Source organism: Canis lupus, chromosome 15 (assembly GCF_003254725.2).
Source record: "Canis lupus dingo isolate Sandy chromosome 15, ASM325472v2, whole genome shotgun sequence".
Taxonomy (NCBI): Eukaryota; Metazoa; Chordata; class Mammalia; order Carnivora; family Canidae; genus Canis; species Canis lupus.
The window spans coordinates 51542721-51564326 of NC_064257.1; the positions used below are offsets into that span (position 1 = coordinate 51542721).

General features: G+C 40.4%; 1 protein-coding gene across 1 annotated transcript in view; it reads right to left on the minus strand.

Moving 5' to 3' along the window:
* RNF175 (ring finger protein 175) overlaps positions 1 to 21606 on the minus strand; it is a 35252-nt gene that overhangs the window by 10497 nt on the left and 3149 nt on the right. Inside the window, exons 2-4 of the mRNA XM_025439337.3 lie at positions 8758 to 8912; positions 4417 to 4524; positions 1515 to 1635 (exon numbers count right to left, since the gene is read on the minus strand). Coding sequence (XP_025295122.3) covers positions 1515 to 1635; positions 4417 to 4524; positions 8758 to 8912 — 384 coding nt within the window. The remainder of the gene's footprint in view (positions 1 to 1514; positions 1636 to 4416; positions 4525 to 8757; positions 8913 to 21606) is intronic.

Sequence of the window (21606 nt, forward strand, 5' to 3'; positions counted from 1 at the left end):
GAAGTCTCCAGAAAGTTAGTGCTTAAAAACTTGTCTTGGGAGGTTGAATCTCTTCTTCCTGGCCCACAGAGGACATACAACTCTTCTCCTTGTCTTCTGTCCATAAACAAGTACAAGAGGCTTTGGGGATTTTTTAAGGAGTATGGCTTTTGGCTTTTGCTGGAGGAAGTAGGAGTGGAAATATTCCCTCCCATGCGCACCATAAACATTAGAAAAAAAAAAGGCAGTTGTCTTGTAGATGACACATGACAGAGGAATCCCAAAAGGCATTTTGTTCCAGCATTTCACCACAGAAGTTGTATTCCAGGCTATCAGAAAAGAATAAGATAGAACCTACAGAAATGGAGAAGGGCAGATGCAATGGGAATGGAGTTTGGGTCATGTCTACTTAGTCTCACCCCATAAATGGAGAGAGAGAAGAACAGTCCTTGACACTCACACTAGCTTTTCCATTTCATATCTGTTGTGTACCAAGGGACCGATAGAGGACAGAGACATGAAATTCTTGAAACCACTGGGTCATCCCTGGAGCCCCTGTAAATTTTAAGGAGATATGCATGTCTCAGACATAGATGAATGCTGCTAATACCTGAATCTGGAATACATCTAACCAGAAAGTATGTCTATTTGGAGTTTTAATCGTAAAAGAGTATTTAAAAAAGATGTTAGGGATATTTTTTAAATTCTAGAGACCGACATACAGTCAGAACATATTTAGCAGTTTTTGTATCTTCTTCTACTTCTTCTAATGCTATATGATGATAACTGATCTTTATGAAGAGTTACCCGGAGGCACTGATTGATTCCAAAGTGCTTTATGTGCATCAAATATGACTTTCTGTATTAGGCCGATACCAAGGTTTTTGTTATTATTGAATTTTTACTAATCCTTTCTTTTTTTTCTTATTTTAGAGAGATGAGGGAAGGGGAGAGGGAGAGGGAGAGAGAATCTGAGGCAGGCTCCATGGCCAGCACAGAGTCTGACATGGGGCCCAATCTCACAACTGTAAGACCATGACCTGAGCTGAAATCAAGAGTTGGACGCTTAACTCACTGAGCCACCCAGGTGCCCCTACTAATCCTTTCAATATTGACAATTGGAGTATGCTACATAAGGTTGCTTTTAAATTATTATTTTATTTAGTAAGAGGGCTTTGGGGGCACCTGGCTGGCCAAGTCAGTAGAGTATGTGACTCTTGATCTCAGGGTTGTGAGTTTGAGCCCCACGTTGTGTGTAGAGGTCACTTAAACATAAATAGATAAATAAATAAATAAATAAATAAATAAATAAATAAATACGATGAGATGCCTTGTTTCCCAATCACTTTATAGAAATAAGAAGTATATTTTCTAATGCATTAGCAAAGATAATTTTTGGTGCCGGGAGAATCAGGGAGCAGTTGGCCTGGGACAACCAAAAAAGACATGTATTTCTGAATCCGGATACAAATATGTAAGATGAGACCAAATCTCCATGTGCTGTGGTGGTTTCAGAGAATGAGAACAACACTTACCCCTATTGTAGAAGCCATATAATCCGAACAGATCTCTGCAAAATCTCTTCCCATTACTCCATAGTAGAGGCCATAGAACAAGGACACAATGCCAAAATCCATGGAATCTCTAGCCTTGATTCTATTGAAAACAAGAGTGTAAGGAAACAAGAATGTGGCATTTAGGGGGCTCTGGAAGACTGCAGCTTAGAAGAAATTTCCTGCCATAGTATCTAACAGAAACTTGGGAGTGTTTTTTTTTAATGGATTTTTTTTTAAATCCCCTCCCCCCTTTTTTAAAAGAATTTTAAAATTCTCTAAATTCCCCTTAAACTTGACTACTTAGTGGTAAGTGGACAAAGTAATTCTTGAGAGGGTCTTCTAACTAGTGGTTCTCAAGCTGAGCTATGCAAAGAAAAGCCTGGGTAGCTTGTAAAACTGCTCATCTGCCCCTTGCATCCCAGGCCCATGACATCAGATTCTCTGGGGGTAGGGCCTGTGCAGCAATATTTTTGGAACCTCTCCAGATCCCAGGTGACTCTAGTGGGCAGCTAACATTAAGAACTTCTTTAATAGAGCAGTGGTTCTCAGCCCTAGATATAGATTAGAATTAAGCCCGGGGAGATTTAAGACTCCACTGATTAGGAGCTGTAATGTAAGTGGCTTGGGGTGGAGTCCACACAGCAGTGCTTTTTAGAAGCTTCTCAGATTGGGATTTCTTGTTATCAAACTTAGATTTTACAGACTGTTTGCAAATACTTCACTTACCTAGCAAATACTTGAGGTAGACAAGATTATCCTCATTTTGCATTTGAAGAATATGGAGATTTGGAAAAAAAGCGATTTGCTCATCATGACAATTGGTACAAAACAAAACCAGGGATCGAGCTCCAATTTTGAGGCCCTTTGCTACTGTGTCATAGTTGCCATATATTAATTAGAGAAAAAATTTTGCAAGTTGGATCATATTTCAAATACAGTAGGATTATCTATGATACACCCCACCTCATTTCTAAGGGGAATATTTCTTTCTTTTTTTTTTTTTTGGAATATTTCTTTAAAAAGTGAACAATCAGCCCCTAATTTAATTAGCCCCTAATTTAATGAATCTTAATCATAGTACATATGGTTTGCTGTATCTGTCAACAGTTTCAAATATTAGCCCTGGCCAGATCTGATTGAGTCAGGCAATGAGTAGGGAGTGGAGGGGAGCTGGGTAGTCTCTCTCTGGACACTATCTGGTTGTTTTGTGCTCTGTTAATTTGAGGAGGAAGGAGTAAAGGCAGATTGCTTTGTAGACTTAGAGGTACAGATCTTTTGGTAATGTGAATTGGGAATTCCAACACAAATGGTGGCTTTATTCTTTCAAGATTTGCCTGGGTTTATTTGAGAACTGGGGCAGTGGGGAGGAATAAAGATTCTCTCCATGTTTGGAGAAGGATGTATTATGATCTTACTGATAAAAAGTATAGTGACAGATTTGTGGTTCCACAGAAAAGAATTTTAAAACAGTGATAATCAATAACAGTAAAAAACAATTCCTTGCCAGCCTGAAGGGTTAAGTTCTTGGTAAACCTCATTGTAAGAGGAGTCATGGCTGAGGATCTTAAAATCTTATGGACAATAGTCTTGGGACAACTATAGGCTCAGTGATTTCATACAGCCCTTATAAATATTTTTACAGTCACTAATGTAAAGTTATGTAGACAGTACGCTGAAAAAAGAATTCAGAATCTTTCTATATGCAAAATAATATGGAAATCATAGGTGTGTACACTTACTTTCTATCCCTTTCCTGCTAGAAAAGGGTGGGAGCTCCTGCTCTGGAAGTGTCATGAAATGCTTATAAAATCAGTAATGTTGCCATAGAAGAGTCTTTCCCCTCAGAGCTGACAACCCCATCCAACTGCCTACCCTATTTTATGAGTTAAGGGTCACCGATCTGTGCCCTTATATTTCTGTTAAGTTCCCAGACACTTAGAGGAACTTCAATGTGAGAGATATTCTGAGGAATTTTTTATTTGAGCTGCTTTCCATAGCTGGGTGGTAGGTCTCAAATCCCCTTTTTCAGACCACAGGGTGGTGTCACACAGCCATTGCTCTGCCCACGAGAACCTCATCCACAGCACATCTCAGCAACCAACTTTCTAGTGGGTGCTCTGTTCTGAGTTATAATTATCCTGATTTCCTTGATTGCTCCCAAGATGAAATTTCTTGTTCTATTATCTCCTTACTCCTCATTTCAAGTTCTAAGCACTTAGTTTTGTCCTTTTCTGACTGCCCTAAGCAAAAGGGATTTCATGGGTAGCAGAAACAAAATTCTAGAGCAGTGCTGTTCATGGCAATATAGAAATCTAGATTAAAAATTTCCTAGTAGTCACGTTAAAAAGAAACACAAATTAATTTCACTAATACATCCCAAATGCTGTATTTCAACAGTCAATATAAAAAATTCTTTTTCATACTTTGACATGTGTATTTTATAGTTACAGATAATTTTATTTCATAATTTAGGTGCTCAACGATCACATGATCTATCGTATACTGCACCAGACAGTGTAGTTCTAGAGGTTTTAAGGAAGAAGATATATACAAGGAAATGATGCTTCAGAATTTTATGGAGGGGAAATTTGTAGTTCAATCAGACTTACTCTACCACAAATGTAGCCTGCTTTTAATGGTGATCTTTAAAATATGCCTATCAAGTATGGATTTTCTTTAAAGCTTACAATTTTTTGAAAATTTTTCTTCTCTAGGGTTTCCTCTTATACTTTTCTAGCGGTTTCCACCAATGATGTCTACTACAAACAATGTGGGCCTGGAACATCACAGGGCCAAATGATTTCAGATACAGAGAATGCGACCAGGTGAATGTTGTGAACAAGGGCTTGCAGATATTAAGATCTTAACTAGAGATACTTACTTGAAAAATAAATTGAATCCACACATTGTGAACATGATAGCCAAATAACCCACAACACCAAATGCATAGCTGAGTTTGTAGATTAGAAGAAACCATTTGTAGACCAATCTGTGGAGTGTAAAATGGGGAGAAAAACAGAACATGATACATTAGAAAGTATTTTATCTTTTTCAAACATTTTTGTAAGTCAGTTTTTAATTTCTAGAATTCTGTTCATTATGTAATATACATAGCATAGATTATATCAGCTAAACTCAATAATAATCTATAGTTTTAAAAAAATTTTATTTATTTATTTATGAGAGACAGAGAGAGAGAGAGAGAGAGAGGCAGAGACACAGGCAGAGGGAGGAGCAGACTCCATGCAGGGAGCTGGATGTGGGACTCGATCCCGGGTCTCCAGGATCACACCCCAGGCCACCGGGGCTGCCCAATAATCTATAGGTTTAATGTATCTGTACTATATACATAGTATCGTGCATATACAGTTTCATTGTAACTTATCTGCGTTCCTCATGTAAGAGTGGCCTTGGGGGATGGTTTCTCTGCCTGGGACCCCGCCTCCCCTTCTTCTCTTGTTTGGCCCCAGGGTTAGCTTAGAGTGGTTTTGGCAAGAGTAGCTTGGAGGTAAGGAAAAGATGAGCAGAGAAGTCAAGAGGGGGGACCTCCTCCCCCAGGAGTTTTTCTGCACAGCTGCACCTGCTGCCCCTCAAACCCCAGCCCCAGGGCAGATGGCAGCCGTGGTGGCCTCAGCCTCATCCCAATCCCTCCACTCACACAGCCCCTCCCCCAGCCCAAGGGTGGAATCACCAGTGAGCCTCAGGCGGGGTTTCTCCTGCTGTGTGCATGGGGCCTCTGTGCACCCAGCAAGTACCATGACCACTCTTAAAGGCTTTGCCTCTTCCCATGGGCTCAAAGTGGAGAAGTGGGAGATGGGGATCGAGAGGAAGGGTGTAGATGATCTATCTCCAAGGGAGCCGCGCACCCTGTTTCCCTTATGCCTGGCGGTGAGAGCCCTTAGAAAGACCCCAGAAGGGGCCACGTGGCTGCTGCATGCCTGGGAGCATGTGGGGGAGGCTGGGAGCCCAGATCCATCCGTCCTGTGCCCACGGAACAAGAAGTGGGGGTGGAGAAAGGAGCAGCTGGATGCCGTCCTGGGTGCTGGGAGAGAAGAAGGGGGGTGGCTGACCGCTGCTCCTGAGCAGGTCTCCCACCGTCCCACTTCCTCCCAGGGGGAGCCGTGCTCCCAAGGCTCACGCTCCGGGGTATTGCCCAGGTAAGGTCTCGACGTTAGTTTAAAAGATCTACGCCCCGCTTCATTGAATTCTGGTCAGAAGGGACCTTCTGGAACACGGTGCTTTAAATGGGGGTTCACGGGCGGGCCTGAGACCTGGGTTGTCAGTCACCTCGCCCTGGGAAAGGCTCCCCGGGTTGGGGGCCGCGCCTCCTGCGGCAGGTGCAACCCCGCCGGGTGGGGGGACCCTGCGGCCTCGGGTCAAGGCGCTCCTGGCCGTAGTCCTCTCCACGAGGGGGGCCTTTCCGCCCCCCAAGCAACTCCCTTTGATCCGCAGGCGCTGGGCCACTGGCTCGCTGCTCTGGGCAGCCGGCCGGGGCTTGCTGTCGCTAGAAGGGGGAACGGGGGGCAGCGTCCCGGTGGGGGTCCCCCGACTCCATGAGCCCTTTCTGCCCCCGGAGGGGCTCCTCTCAAGGCTGAGCCAGCACCTGGCTCTTCCTGACTCTACCTGTGCCGCTTCTTTGGGCCAAGAAGCCACCTGTGAGGTCAGGAAGGCCGTATCAGTATTTTTTTTTTTTTTAAGATTTTATTTATTTATTCTTGAGAGACAGAGACAGAGAGAGAAAGAGAGAGAGAGGCAGAGACCCAGGCAGAGGGAGAAGCAGGCTCCATGCAGGGAGCCTGTCGCGGGATTCGATCCCAGGACCCCAGGATCAGGCCCTGGGCTGAAGACGGTGCTAACCGCTGGGCCACCCGGGCTGCCCGGGTCACATCATTATTACAGACAGGCTAGATACTCCCAAATCCCCTCCACCCCCAAATCCTCCTGCCTACTGGGGGCACAGGTGTCCAGGGCACTGGGAGCCCAGAACTCCCTTGCTGGGCAGCCCCGGTGGCGCAGTGGTTTGGTGCCGCCTGCAGCCCGGGGTGTGATCCTGGAGACCCTGGATCGAGTCCCACATCAGGCTCTTTGCAAGGGGCCTGCTTCTCCCTCTGCCTGTGTCATTGCCTCTCATTCTCTTTCTGTGTCTCTATGAATAAATAAATAAAATCTTTAAAAAAAAATTACCTGTAAGAAAAAAAAAAAAAAAAAAAGAACCCCTTTGCTCCCCAGATTACAGCCGGAAGGTGAGCGCCTCAGAGCAGCCTCCAGAAGGACAGCTTGGCCTGGAACTGATGGCACCAAGCTCAGCTTTTTGTGGCCAGCGTGTGGCCTGTTTGGGGGCCTGAATCCTGCTGCAGGAGAGAAGAAACTCACTCCACTTCTCTGTTATTCTGACCCACAGCCAGGGGGAGGAACAGCCGGGTTTTAAACCCCACCATGGGGGGAACCACTCCTCCTGGGCTCGCTTTTGCACCATGCGGATCTGCTCGGATCAGTTTTCCCAGCCTGTAATGAAATCTTGTTTCAAATGGAAAATCGCTAAGAAGTGACTTACCTATAATATGATGATCAAAGAAAGATCCATAAAGATCTTTAGGGCCTAACTACCTCTCACAAACAGGAGCTTCTTTACCCAGAAGAAATGGGGTCCTAATTAGCCTTTCCCATTGTTGGCTCTTCACATGGTGGCTAGGTCTTTCTTTAAGGGTTAATGAGGTGTGCAGGCAGGAGAAGCTGACCTGGGTAGACTGTGGGCCCGAGAAGGAGACGGCCGGGCCCCTGGCCATCTGAGGTAAATGAGGCATGGAGTGTAACAAGGCAGCAGTTGGATATTTCTTGCCATGAAGTTCCTCTGCACTGAATGAGCTGACATGCACAGAAATACTGTGTTTAACTAGAATAATTCATTCTACAGTGGAGAAGCAAACTATTCTCACTGAAATACAATATAGGTTATATCTAGGGAATGAAAACCAGTACATTTTGAGTCATACAAAATTTGGATTACTATCACAAGTCTTAAATAACTTACAACATTTTTTAAGAAGGAGAAAGTGTTCTGTATGTCCATGTGCTGATGGGGAGACTAGGCCAAAAAGGCTGTCTAAAACCCCAACTTGGCCAGTTTAGGAAGTCTCCTAACACCACCCCAAAGCTCTTCCCATAATTAATTAATTAATTTAATTAATTTTGATTTTAATTAGTTAAAATTTAAATTAAAATATCAACCTGAATTCATTTACTTGAATATTAATCTTTTCTTTTAATTATTTTTTTAAGCAAGCTCTACATCCAACGTGGGGCTTGAACTCATCAAGAGTCGCATGCTCTTCTGATTGAGCCAGCCAAGAGTCCCTTGAATATTAATCTTTTTCATTACATTTATTTATCTGATTTTTCTCACTGCATATTTTTTCTTCTCCAGAGTGGAAGGAAAAGTTGGTATTTGTCTCTCCCACTCTTTTAGAGGATTAAGAATGGCCAAATAATCATAAAAGCATTTCACAGGAGCTTATGATTTATTCTTCAACAGAGATCAAAATTTGACATTGTCTTATTACCATGTAACACCTTGTACATTTTTCCCTTTATCCTACTTGAGGTTTATCTAGATTCAGATTCAGATCTTATCTACAGGACAAGGACAGTGAAAGTAAACTTGTGGGCACATTATGAAGTTTGTAAGCACTTTGGAAAGATTTGTAGATGATGTGATCGAATCATAGCAATGTCAAGAGGTTGGCAATGGTAATTATGATGATCACCGGAATATTAAAGCATCATTTGTTATGAGAGGAATAAGTTATCCATTACTTATGATTTATCTAACATAAAACACATTTATAGTTGTTAGAAATATAAGCATCTAACTCTCGCTCTATTATAACATGTGTGTGACCCAACTTATAACGGAGTCAAACAAAATGCTGAGCTAAAAATAAATATGCAAACAGTGTTCTAGAAGGTTTAATCAATACTTTCACTTCTCTTTCTTCTGGCTTTTATTAGTAGCTGATGTAATATATTTTACCTGTATGTCTGAATAGTCATTAAATAATGAACATGATCCAACAGCAGTATAGCTAATATCCAAACAGTTTTGTTACTGGAGGCAAAAGAAGTGTAATCCCCTCCTCTCCCATCTGGGAAAATGGAATTAAAGCTTACTTCTTAGTGCTTACAATAAGAAGGACATCAAGGAAGGAGGAAATGGAATACATACCGTGGTGTTCTCCCTGAGAGGGGTTTTCGGGTAGCTCTGAAGAGGATGTAACTGGTAATAGCTGAGAACATTCCCCACATAGACAGAAACCGCCACCAGTAAAGTTTTATCGTGAAATACAGAGGGACAACCCACATCTGCAACAGTGTCACCAGCTGTTGGAAAAATGAACAGAAAGTCTCTTTCAATGACTGAGGGCCAGGAATGTTATGTCCACTACTAAATGATTCAGAAGCTACTCTTGGGGGGAAACCATCCTCACCATCCCGCCTGGCACATGCAACTGGTTCACCATCCAGCTATGAGCTCTTCTATACGTGCAAAGTTTTGGAAGGACTTGGTGTGATCAACTGAACATTCATATGGGAAAGAATCCAAAATATTCTTCTTCTTTTTTTTTTTTTTCTTTCTTCTTTTCTCCTGGATAGTTCAGGTGAAAACAACTTTGGGCTTTAAAAGCTATGTGATTTTGAACAAATGAACCTCACTTTTATTGTAAAATTGGAGATAAAAATGCCTGCCCTGCTTGCCCGTGCTGACCGGTGGGGAATGCTCTGGAAACAGTACTGTAATACATGGAGCCAGGGGGCTGTTGTTTCCATCATGTGCACATGTACGGATGCAGGGATGGCAAAGAAGGAATGGCGTCCCAGTATCTTCTGGGACCTCTTTTGCTTGCTGCCTCAGTGCACCCTGCAGGGTTCAGTACAGAGGCCCAAGGGTGAGGCCCCCTCACCCCTGACTAGTGGATATGCAGCCCACCTTTATGCTTCTTGTCTTCCCTTTTTTTAAAAAATCGATTTTATTTATTTATTCATGAGAGACAGAGAGAGAGGCAGGGACACGGGCAGAGGGAGAAGCAGGCTCCCAGTGGGGAGCCCGATGTAGGACTCGATCCTGGGACCCCGGGATCATGCTCTGAACCGAAGGCAGACACTCAACCACTGAACCACTCAGGCGCCCCTCTTGTCTTTCCTTTTTAGTTACTGGTGCCTTTTCCAGGCAGGCCAAGATGCAGATCAAACTCCTGCTCACCTGTGTGTAACTCTTCTATGACTTGTGCCATTGACCTGAGTGCCAGTGGCCTGCAAAGGGTTCTTTAAGTTGGCTGGCCCCAATCCCATGTGGCAGAAACAGGATGGATCGAGCTGCAGGGTTGTCTGTCAACAACCTGATATGGTGACCACAGTGTCACTCTTGTTCTTGAAATCAGGCCAAACACTAGCTATGACCTCTCTTGTGAAAAGAAGACAGGTTTGAATAATAGCCAGAACCTCTGATCGTTTGTGTTTTATCACATGCAGACTAACCACCTATTATTTGCCTAGCACCAGTGGAAGAGGGGGATAGCAAAGGGGTTTTGTCTCAGGTGTGGACCTTAAGTAGTGGCACCTGGCAATGCTCTGTTGAGGAGGATGCTGAGCCTGGGTCTTGGTGTAGAGTATCGTGATGGGTTAATTATGCCTGCCAGTGATGCAGAAGCAGTGGTTGGAGCATGCATTTTATATATTTGTCATCTGAGTATAACAACTACTGATGTCATTTGTTTGTTTGTTTTATTTTATTTATTTATTTTTTACTTTCTTCATATTGGTCATAAAAGGAGGCAGCTTGGAAAAAAAAGTTTATGGATATATTTTTGGATCCTTTAATATTTTTTCTTTCCTGTTTTTTTTTTTAAGATTTTATTTATTTATTCATGAGAGACACACACACACAGAGGCAGAGACACAGGCAGAGGGAGAAACAGGCTCCATGAATGGAGCCTGATGTGGGACTCGATCCTGGGTCTCCAGGATCAGGCCCTGGGCTGAAGGTGGCGCTAAACCGCTGAGCTGCCCAGGCTGCCCATGGGTCCTTTAATAAAGTCTCAGTTGTAATAGCCTTAAGGTCAAGAGCCAATATTATCTGATAAGACTTTCAAATGTCCATGAAAAAGGCAAGGCCACAGCCATTCCTCTTTCCACACCAAATAAGAAGACATTTCCGAGGCTTTTCATTTCTTTATTGCTTCATTCCCATAAACAACGTGATCTAAAGTCTTCTGAGAGTTGCTCTAAATCTTTGAGAGAACACTAGGGTTGTTGTTATTGAACATGTGCACTTCACCAAAAATACACATGGAGCCAATCTGAAGTAACTATCTGGAGAGTTTTGGGGAAAAATATCCTTATAACCTCCTTTTTTTTTTCCCCCCAAATTCCAGGCAGTACTTTAAGGGAAGAGTATTCTTTACTCTGGCCTGAATTAGTCAGATACAGACCTGTCTCATTTTATTGAGCTTTGAAGATACTGGATTTTTACAAAGTGAAGGTTTGTGGCAATCTTATGTCCAGAGCATCTATTGGCGCCTCGTTTCCAGCAGCATTTACTCACTTTGTGTCTCTGTGTCACATTTTGATACTTCTGGCTATTGCCAAGAAGTATGTCAAGTATGTCAAGTTTTTTTCATTATGGTATTTGTTACGGTCAACTGTGATCAGTGATTACAACTCCCTGAAAGCTCAGGTGATGGTTAGAATTGTTTTAGCAATATTTTCTAATTAAGGTACATACAATTTTTTTTAGACATAGGCTATTATTACATACTTAATAGACTACTGGATAGTGTGAACATAGCTAAGATATGCATTGGAAAACCCCAAAATTCACTGGACTCGCTTTCTTGGGATACTTGCTTTATTGTGGTGGTCTGGAACCAAACCCGCAGTGTCTCCAAGGTATGCATGTAATTGCTTTAAAAAATTTTTTTTAAAGGTTTTATATTTATTTATTCATGAGAGACAGAGGAAGAGAGGGGGGTGGCAGGGGGAGAAGCAGGCCCCTGTGGGGAGTCTGATGTGGGACTCAATCCCAGACCTCGGGATCACGACCTGAGCCAAAGGCAGACGCTCAACCACTGAGTGATCCAGGCGTCCCTGTAATTGCTTTATTTTTTTATTTTTTATTTTTTTCCTGTAATTGCTTTAATTTTCCATCCTACCTCATGAGTGTGGTTAGAGTAAATACGTGAGTTAGCACCTTTACTTACAAAGTCAAGATGACTATAATATCTAAACAGGACAAACAGGCTTTACTTACAGAAGTAAAATGTGGATCCTGAGAGCCAGAAACCGTGTACTAGGTAAGACACGACGGAGGCCTACTTTGGCACTAGCAACTGACACCCTGTGCTGTTGAAAGTAAAAACGGGAGACCCCAGTATTTTGGTCATTTATTTCCTATAGCTGATTTTGGAGATGGTTACCTATGATAAATGATAGGTCTTCTGGCTTTTTTAGTTCATGACTTCTGATATTAAAAAGGAAATGGACATGAACTCCATTTTTCAAAACCTGATCATCAATCTTTTGCATTTTTTATCTTTCTGTCTTAACAGTTTGATTCATCTTGAGCTCTGGAGGTTGTAAGTGATGAACCACTGAATTCTACTCCTGAGACCAACATTGCACTGCATGTTAACTAACTAGAGTGTAAATAAAAATTTGAAAAAAAAATTTGATTCATCTTTACATTTCTCCCATAAAAATGGTGAATTTTTAAAAAATAAGTTAACAGTTCATTTTAATTTAGCAAAACTACCATGCCTGTATACTTTTATACTTTAGATCATAAGCCAAAATAGATAAGACTAATCCATTTCTTCAAATCCATGGAGTTATTATAATCTATAATATTTTGAAGCAATGATTGGATTACATTTTTATAATACTAGTTCTCCTTGTGAATCTATAAGTGCTACTCATTTCTAGAAGATCCCAAATTTCTCTTATTTGATACCTGGGTTTAATTGAATAACAATGTTCAAATGTATAGACACACTACTTAGTAAAAATAGGCCTTAGAGATCAGAAATAAAAGAAAATAAAAAAAATCATTATATCAGGAATGCAAATATTTAATTTCTTAACTATCTTTAAAGTGTATAGCCAGTGCCATATTTTCTCATCATATAAGGGGAAAGGTCAGAAATTTACATTATGAATTCAGTAACTGTAGAGGTCATTTTGAAATGAAGGCCACATTTTGTATCAATTTAAAAGATTCTTTATCAATATCCAGAGCAGTTAAAACTTCTCATTTTTAATAGCAACTGCCACATATGAAATGTAGGAATTTGGTGCCTCATAAATAAATGCACGATATATGTGAAATCGAGGTGCATGCATGCAAAGAAGGCGGCCTGGCAGCTGGGACGCATTAATAATGCCAGAGGGGTCACCATCTGGGCATGTGCATATAAAACGCAGCTGCATTACTGGCGGAGGGCGCCCGGTGCATCTGGATCACATCACCCAATGTTCTCCCCACCCACACATTGTGGCAGAAGGAATTTCCTGACGAATCAGATGCTGCCCAAAGGTACCACGTTTTTTTTTTTTTCTTGTAGCTATGCCCATAATGAATCTGAAAAGGATAGCAAATCAAGTCAAAACAAAGATATCTTTTTATTTGCCTAATTATACAGAATGATGAATGGACCACACAACATGAGAGAGAGAGAGAGAGAGAGAGAAGGAGAGGGAGTGGGGGGTGGGGAGAGAAGGAGAAGGAGAGAAAGAAAGAAAGAAAGAAAGAAAGAAAGAAAGAAAGAAAGAAAGAAAGAGAGAGAGAGAAAGAGAGAGAGAAGGAGGCAGGGAGGGTGGGAGGAAGTTGTGTGATGCTCATTTCCTTTTCACGGCAAATCCCAGAATATTTGCAGCCGTTTGCACATGTGTCTGTGTGTATTTGTATAGGTGGAGGTGGAGCAAGAGCAAGGGGATGCCAGAGGTAAGCAGAAAATTATCATATAAATAAATGACTCCAGGCAATGCTGCTGCTATTATTAGTACAAAGCCAACGAAGGAGGACAGAAATCAGACAAGTTAAAGTACGGAATCTTGGCTATGAAGGGCTCTTTGAAATTCCCTTGGTCCTTACTTCTGTCTTCAAATCAATTCACACTGCTAATTTTGTTCTTTAAATTCTTAAAGGAGGGATCCCTGGGTGGCGCAGCGGTTTAGCGCCTGCCTTTGGCCCAGGGCGCGATCCTGGAGACCCGGGATCGAATCCCACTTCGGGCTCCAGGTGCATGGAGCCTGCTTCTCCCTCTGCCTATGTCTCTGCCTCTCTCTCTCTCTCACTGTGTGCCTATAATAAATAAATAAAATTTAAAAAAAATCTTAAAGGAGATCCTGCGATGCTATGTTTGTATGTATGTATTTGTGTATTGCCTCATTTTAAAAAGATTCAAGCAGGCACAAGGCTTCATTGGTACAGTAATATGTTCTAGTGTTTCACAGCTATTAACGGGCAGGAAGTTGATTTAAATAGAGCAATGTTTCAATCTGTGGCAAATTATTTGCCCGTGTGCTGAGGCAAGTTAACAGTGTGTCCCAAGCCCAAATTCTGTGCATGGAGTCATCAGGCCTTCTACTGATTTGAAGGGAAGTAGAAGGATTCTTTTTTGGCACCTTCCCCCCTATTTCCTGCAGATATGAAAAGCAGGATATATAAAAGAAGGTGGAGAGGGTGGTGTTGAATGAAATTTCATTTTTAATTAAATGCCGTTTAAAAAACGCTGTTAAAAGCATTTGGAAATGATTTAACTTTGAAGCTTTGCCACGTCTACACCATATCAACACCATCAGCTCGAGAGAGAAAAATTCAAATTCCCAGATGCTCTGCCTATATGGTACTAAAAATGTGGCTATTTGGAAACATCCAGGTATTTATTTATTTGTTTTAAATATTTTATTTATTTATTTTAAAGAGGGAGTGAGAGAATGAACAGTTGGGAGGGGCAGAAGGAGAGAGAGAGAGAGAGAGAGAGAGAGAGAAACAGACTCCCTGCCGAGCAGAGAGCCCCATGCAGAGCTCGATCTCAGGAGCTGGAGATTGTAACCGGAGCTGAAGGCAGCCACTTAACCGACTGAGCCACCCAGGTGCCCCAGAAACAGCCAGGTATTTAGTAGTATTCCAAACAAAATAAGAATTTTCCACTTCCTATCTACTTCCACTCTTCACTTTTTGACATCCCCTAGGAGCAATAATGTTCTATTTTTTAAACTTTGTTTTCTAAATAACACGTTTCCTTTGCTTTAGGTATTTATAATAAGCTGATGGGACATATACCGCTCCTACAGACCACAGAACAGAATTTTTTTTTTTTTTTATTATAGAACAGAACCTAAGACAAACGGTGACTTCAGAACAGAAGACAGACATACTTCTTACCAGCTGCAATCTGAAAAAAATTTTGAGTGTTTTGGATTAGTCCTAACTCTCACCTCTTTAGTACATGATCCAAATTATTCATGAAATAATGTGAAAATAATAGTATTTTGTATATAACAAACAATATCCTCAAGGTGTAAATAGGTAACCTGGTTCCCACCATCTGTCATCTATTTGCTTGATTGTTCCACTCCACTATCTATAGAGAGCAGTTCTATCAGCAAGGTACAGAGCGCATGTGCAAGTCCTATCGCCTCAATCTTACAGACTCTGATTTCCAAGGCACTTAGAGCAGCACCTTTCTCCCAATTCCCTTCAGTGAAGTTGTTTCATAGATTTGTAATGTGGTTAGATTCTCTTGTCACCATCTGCCTTTCGTGGGGATTCTTCAGTCTCCTAAATGAATTTTTAAAAATTTGCATGCCTTGACCTCTAGTCTGTGTGCTATACTGTTCAATGGGATTTGATAAATGCATACAAGCTTATATCCACAACTACAGCATCATATGGGCCAATTTTACGGCCCCAGCATCCCCATTTCACTTGTTTGTCCTTCCCTTTTTCCTCCTTGAACCACTGGTAACCACTGATCATATTACTGTCTCTAGGACTTTGTATTTTTCAGAATGTTATATAATTGGAATCGTACAGCATGCAGCCTTTTCATATTAGCTTGTTTAATCAAGTTTCTTTCATGCCTTTTCATGGCTTTCATAGCTTATAATATTCCATTGTATGGATGGATATACCACCATTTACTTATTTATTCCTTTTTTTTTTAAAAGATTTATTTATTTATTTATTTATGATAGACATAGAGAGAGAGAGAGAGGCAGAGACACAGGAGGAGGGAGAAGCAGGCTCCATGCCGGGAGCCCGACGTGGGACTCGATCCCGGGACTCCAGGATCGCACCCTGGGCCAAAGGCAGGTGCCAAACCGCTGAGCCACCCAGGGATCCCCTATTTATTCCTATTTTAAAGGAGATCTTGGTTGTTTCCGGTTCAGGGTCATTATGGATAAAGGTGCTATAAGTATTTGCATACAGGCTTTTGTGTGAATGTAGATTTTCAGTTCAACTGGGTAAATACTTAGTAGATTTATTGCTGGATTATATAGGCAGACTGCTTAGCTTTATGGGAAACTGCCAAACTGACTTCCAAAGTGGCTTTACCATTTTGCATTCCCACCAAGATTCCCTGCTCTCCGCATCTTCATCAGTGGTTAGCATTATCAGTTTGTTCAGATTCTAGTCATTCTAATAGATATGTATTAGTATCTTATTATTGTTTTAATTTACAATTCCCTAATAACATATGATGATGAACAGCTTTCCATCTGTAAGCACTTGCCATCTGTATATCCTCCTTGCTGAGTTCTCTTTTCAGATCTTTCACCATTTAGCTTATTTTCTTATGATTGAATTTTTTAGGGTTTTATCTATTTGACAGAGAGAGAGGAAGGGGAGAGAGAGAGAGAGCGAGAGCGAGAGAGTGCATAAGCAAGGGGAGCAGGAGAGGGAGAAGCAGGTTCTTTCCTGAGCAGGGAGCCCAATGTGGGGCTCAATCTCAGGTCCCTGGGATCGTGACCTGAGCCAAAGGCAGAGCCACCCAGGTGCCCCTTATGATTGAATTTTAAGTATATTTTAAGTATAACTGTCCTAAAATGGATATTTGTTTTACAGTTATTTTCCCCCTCTGTGGCTTGTCTTTTTCTTTCATAGTATCTCTCATAGACCAATTTTTAATTGCAATAAAATCCAACTTATCAATATTTTCTTTCATGGACCATGTTTTTGGTGTTGTATCTAAAAATTCATCACCAAACCCAAGTTCGCCCCTATGTTATCTTCTAGAGGTTTATAGTTTTGCATTTTACATTTAGATCCATGATCTATTTTGAGTTAATTTTGAGTGAAATACATGTTCTAGATTTTTTTTTTTTTTGCATATGGGTGTCCAGTTGTTCAGTGTGGGACCCAGGAAATCTAACAAAAATCCCCTACCCCTGGACAAGCAGAGCAGGACTAACTCCATTTTGTGCTACACCTGCCATCTCATGTAAACCGCCCCCCCCCCACGACCTGCTATTGTTTAAGGCACTCCCTCACCCTAGTTTAGCTATTAAGCACACCCTTATCAGAAACTAGCACACATAGGAATGCAGGACCTCTGACCTTTAACCAGCCAAGGAATGAAAACCCCTCTTTTTCCCGCCAAACCTGCGCACCAATTCTAACTAGAATAGTAGGCTAGTTCAAATGGTCACTATAGGGTGAATCATAATTCAATTAGCCACCTGCGTGTGGACTGACATGACTGTGCAACTTTCTACGTATGTTACAATCTCATTGGCCACGACCCCTATAACACTACTATGCTTCTTAGTCTCAGGGTCCAAGCCCTTGCTCTGCTGTATGGAGTATACTTGGACCCAAGCTTGAGCTTGTAAATAAACCCTCATGTACTTGCATCGGTGTCGGCTCCTTGGTGGTTTCTCGGATTCGCAATCTTGGGCACAACACCAGCACCATTTGTTGGAAAGATGATCCTTTCTCTATTGATTTATCTTTGCTCCTTTGTCATGGACCAGTTGACTTTATTTGTGTGGGTCTATTTCTGGGCTCTCTATTCTATTCCATTGATCTATATGTCTCTTCTTTCACCAATATCACACTGTATTGATTACTATAGCTTTATAGGAAGTCTTGACGTTGGGTAGTTCAGTCCTCCAACACTGTTTTTCTTCAGTAGTGTATTGTCTATTCTGGATCTTTTACCTCTTCGTAAAAGATCCAGATTTAGTTTGTTGATAGTCACAAAATAGCCTGCTATGATTTTGATTGGGATTGTACTGAATCTATAGCTCAAACTGGGAAGACCTGACATCTTAGCAATATTGAATCTTCCAACCCATGAATATGGATTATCTTTCCATTTATTTTAAGTCTTCTCAGTTTTTGCATATACATCTTATACATAATTTGTCAGATTTATGCCTAATTATTCCCTTTTTGAGTGCTATTGTAAACAGTATTGTGTTTTAATTTCAAATTCCAGTTGTTCATTGCTAGTATATAAGAAAGCAATTGACTTGTGTATATTGACCTTGTATACTGCAACTCTGTCATTATCAGTTATTAGTTCCAGGGTTATTTTTTCGTTGTTGATTCTTTGCAGTTTTCCATACAGTCATGTCATCTGCAAACAAAGATGCTTTTATTTTTCCTTCCTAATCTGTATACCTTTTATCTGCTCCCCTTTTTCTGTCCTATTGCAGTAGCTAAAACTTACAGTACAATTCAAATAGGAGTGGTGAGAGAGGACTTTCTTTTAGCCTTCCTTATCTTAAGGTGAAAGCATCCAGTTTCTCACCACTAAGTATAATGTTAGCTGTAGGTTTTTTATAGATATTTTTAATCAATTTGAAGAAGTTCTTCTCTATTTCTAGTTTGTTGATAGTTTTTATATGAAAGGCTGTTGGACCTTGTCAAATGCTTTTTTCTACATCTATTAATATGATCATATGATTTTTCTTCTTTAGCTTCTTAATGTGATTGATTACATAAATTGATTTTTAATTGTTGAACCAACCTTACATATCTGGAATAAATCTCACTTGGTCATAGTGTGTAATTCTTTTTACACATTGTTTAATTTGATTTGCTAATATTTTGTAGAGATTTTTACATTTATGTTCATGATAGATATTGGTATAATTTCTCCTTCTTGCAGTGTCTTCATCAGGTTTTGGTATTAGGGTAATGCTGGCCTCCAAGAATGAGTTCTGATGTGTTCCCTCTGCTTCTAGTTTCTGAAAGATTGTAAAGAATTGGTATCAATTCTTCCTTAAATGAGTGGTGGAATTCACTGCTGAAAGCATCTGGAATGGTGCTTTCCTTTTTAGAAAGTTGCTGATTATTGACTCAATTTTCTTTCTTTCTTTCTTTCTTTCTTTCTTTCTTTCTTTCTTTCTTTCTTTCTTTCTTTCTTCTCTTCTTTCCTTTATTTTAAGAGAGAAAGTGTGAGCAGGGTTTGGTAGGGGAGAGGAATAGAGAGAGAGAATCTTAAGCAGGCTCCATGCCCAGTGCACAGCCCATATGTTATTGGTAAGGCTCCTGGTCAACAGTAGGCAGTTAGTAGTTAAGTTCTTGGGATGTCAAAAGTTATATGCAGATTTTTTTAAATGCAGATTTTCAACTCTGTCAGCACCCTAATCCTCCTGTTGTTCAAGGGTCAACTGTACATTGTTACTATTTCTACTTTGAACAAATAGCTATCTATTTGGTTAATTAATAATAAGAAATAAAAGATTTTATTTTATCTACATTTATTCCTTCTCTGACACTCTTCCTTTCTTTATGTATACTTGGGTTTCTGACCTATATAATTTTACTTTTTTCTGAAGCACTTCTTTTAACATTTCTTGCAGGTCAAGTCTACTGGTGATGAATTCCCTCATTATTTTTTTGTTTATCTGAGAGAGAAGATACTTTTTACTTTCACTTTCACTTTGAAGGTTAATTTCTCTGGATATAGAATTCTAGGTTGGTGGATTTTTTTCTTTCAATACTTTAAATATTTCACTCTATTCTCTTCTTGCATATATGGTTTGTGAAGAAAAGTCTGATGTAATTCTTATCCTGTTCCTCCATAGGTAGGTGTTTTTCCCCTCTGGCTGTTTTAAAATTTTCTCTTTGTCATTCTGCAGTTATAAATTGGATATGTCCAGGTATAGATTTATTTTTTAAAAAATATTTTTTCTTATAATTTTCTCTTATGGATTTTCATTTTTCTTTTAAAAATTTATTTATTTATGAGAGACAGAGAGAGAGAGAGAGGCAGAGATACAGGCAGACAGAGGAGAAGCAGGCTCCATGCAGGGAGCCTGATGTGGGACTCGATCCCGGGTCTCCAGGATCATGCCCTGGGCCAAAGGCAGATGCTCAACTGCTGAGCCACCCAGGTGTCCCCAGGTATAGATTTCTTGATATTTGTTCTGCTTCTTCTTAGAGTTTCTTAGGTCTTTGGTTTGGTGTCTGTCATTAATTAAACAAAAATCGTTGGCTATTATTACTTCAAATATTTTTTTAGCTCCACATTTCTTTCTTTTCCTTTTGGCATTCCAAATGTGTATATTATTTTTTTTGGAATTGTTTCACAGTTCTTTAATATTCTGGTTTTTTAAATTATTTTTTTCCTTTTTGTATATTATTAGTCTGGGGGAGATTCTGCTAATATTATTTTCAAGCTCCCTGATTCTTTCATCAACCATGTTTACCTTATTGATAAGCCTACTGAAGGCATTCTTCATTTCTATTACAGTTTTCTTTTTTAATTTTAACATTTCTTTAATTTTTTTCATAGAGTTTCCACCTCTTTGCTTACATCACACATCTATTCTTACATGTTGTCTACTTTTTTCCATTAGAGTTCTTATCATATTAACTATAATTATTTTACATTCATAGTGTGATGATTCCCAAGTCTGCAGTATCTGGGCCTGGTTCTGATGCTTGCTTTGGTCTCTTCTGATTGTGTTTTAGTCTTCCTTTAGTATGACTTTTCAATTTTGGTTGAAAGGTATACATAATGTATAGGGTAATAAGAACTGAGATAAATAGATCTTTTGTGTTAATTTGCTAGGGGTTGGGCTAAGATCAATGTTTGCTGTAGGTATCAGAGGCTTCAATTTGCACTAGTATACTTGTTTGTGTCTCCATCTTTGTCTTTGGGTTTCCATAAAAACTCCTTGTATAGCATCTGAGTCTTGCAGCTCTCTCAGCTATAATCCACTGTTATATTGGACAACTGTTGATGTGGTGGTAAGGCATGGGGACAGTGCAAGTATTCTATCATTCTGTGATTAAGTCTTTGTGTCTTTGTGAGCCTCTGTCTCTGTGGCATGACCTTCACAAGTGTTTTTTAAAATTTTGTTTTCCCTTTAAGTGAGGCAGGAAGTCTCTAGGAGGTTGGGGTGGGTAATTTCTCTTCCCCCACATTGGAGAAGGGTCTGCTTTCCATTGCTGTATACGTCTTTGTTATGGGGAACACTCTGCATCTAGAATGATTACTTTCTCCCTCCCCCAGTTAGAAGCACAAGGATTTTTTTGTTGGTCTTATATCATGGGAATCTACTAGGGTTCCTAGAGCTAAAACCTAAAAAAATATCGAAAAGCCCCTAAGATTGTGGCCCCCAAGAGTTTACACTCTTACACTAGTCTAAACTCTACTTCCAGGAATTCTTCAAATTTATCCCCTAAGTGTTTCTACCATTGTGTGGCTCTTACAGCTTCTGCTCCCAGTCAGCAGATTTTGGTTGTGATTCCCTCCATTCTCCTGTGTTTCTTGATTTGAGGTGGTGGTTTTCTCACTAACCTCAGTTCTCAGATAGATCCAAGAAAGCTTCTTGACATGCAGTTTGTCTATTTTTTTCTCATTGTAAGATGGGGTGATGACTTTCAAGCTTTTTACATGTCAGAGTTATGACCAAAAGTCCTTCCCATTTAAAAAAATTCCATCATTTGAAAGAGCAGGAAACTGAGGCTCATTGTGGTTAAACGAGTGGCTAAAGTCTTCTAACTCCTAAGCTGGTGCTCTTCCCTTCACCATCTTGCCTCTGGTTGCTATTAATA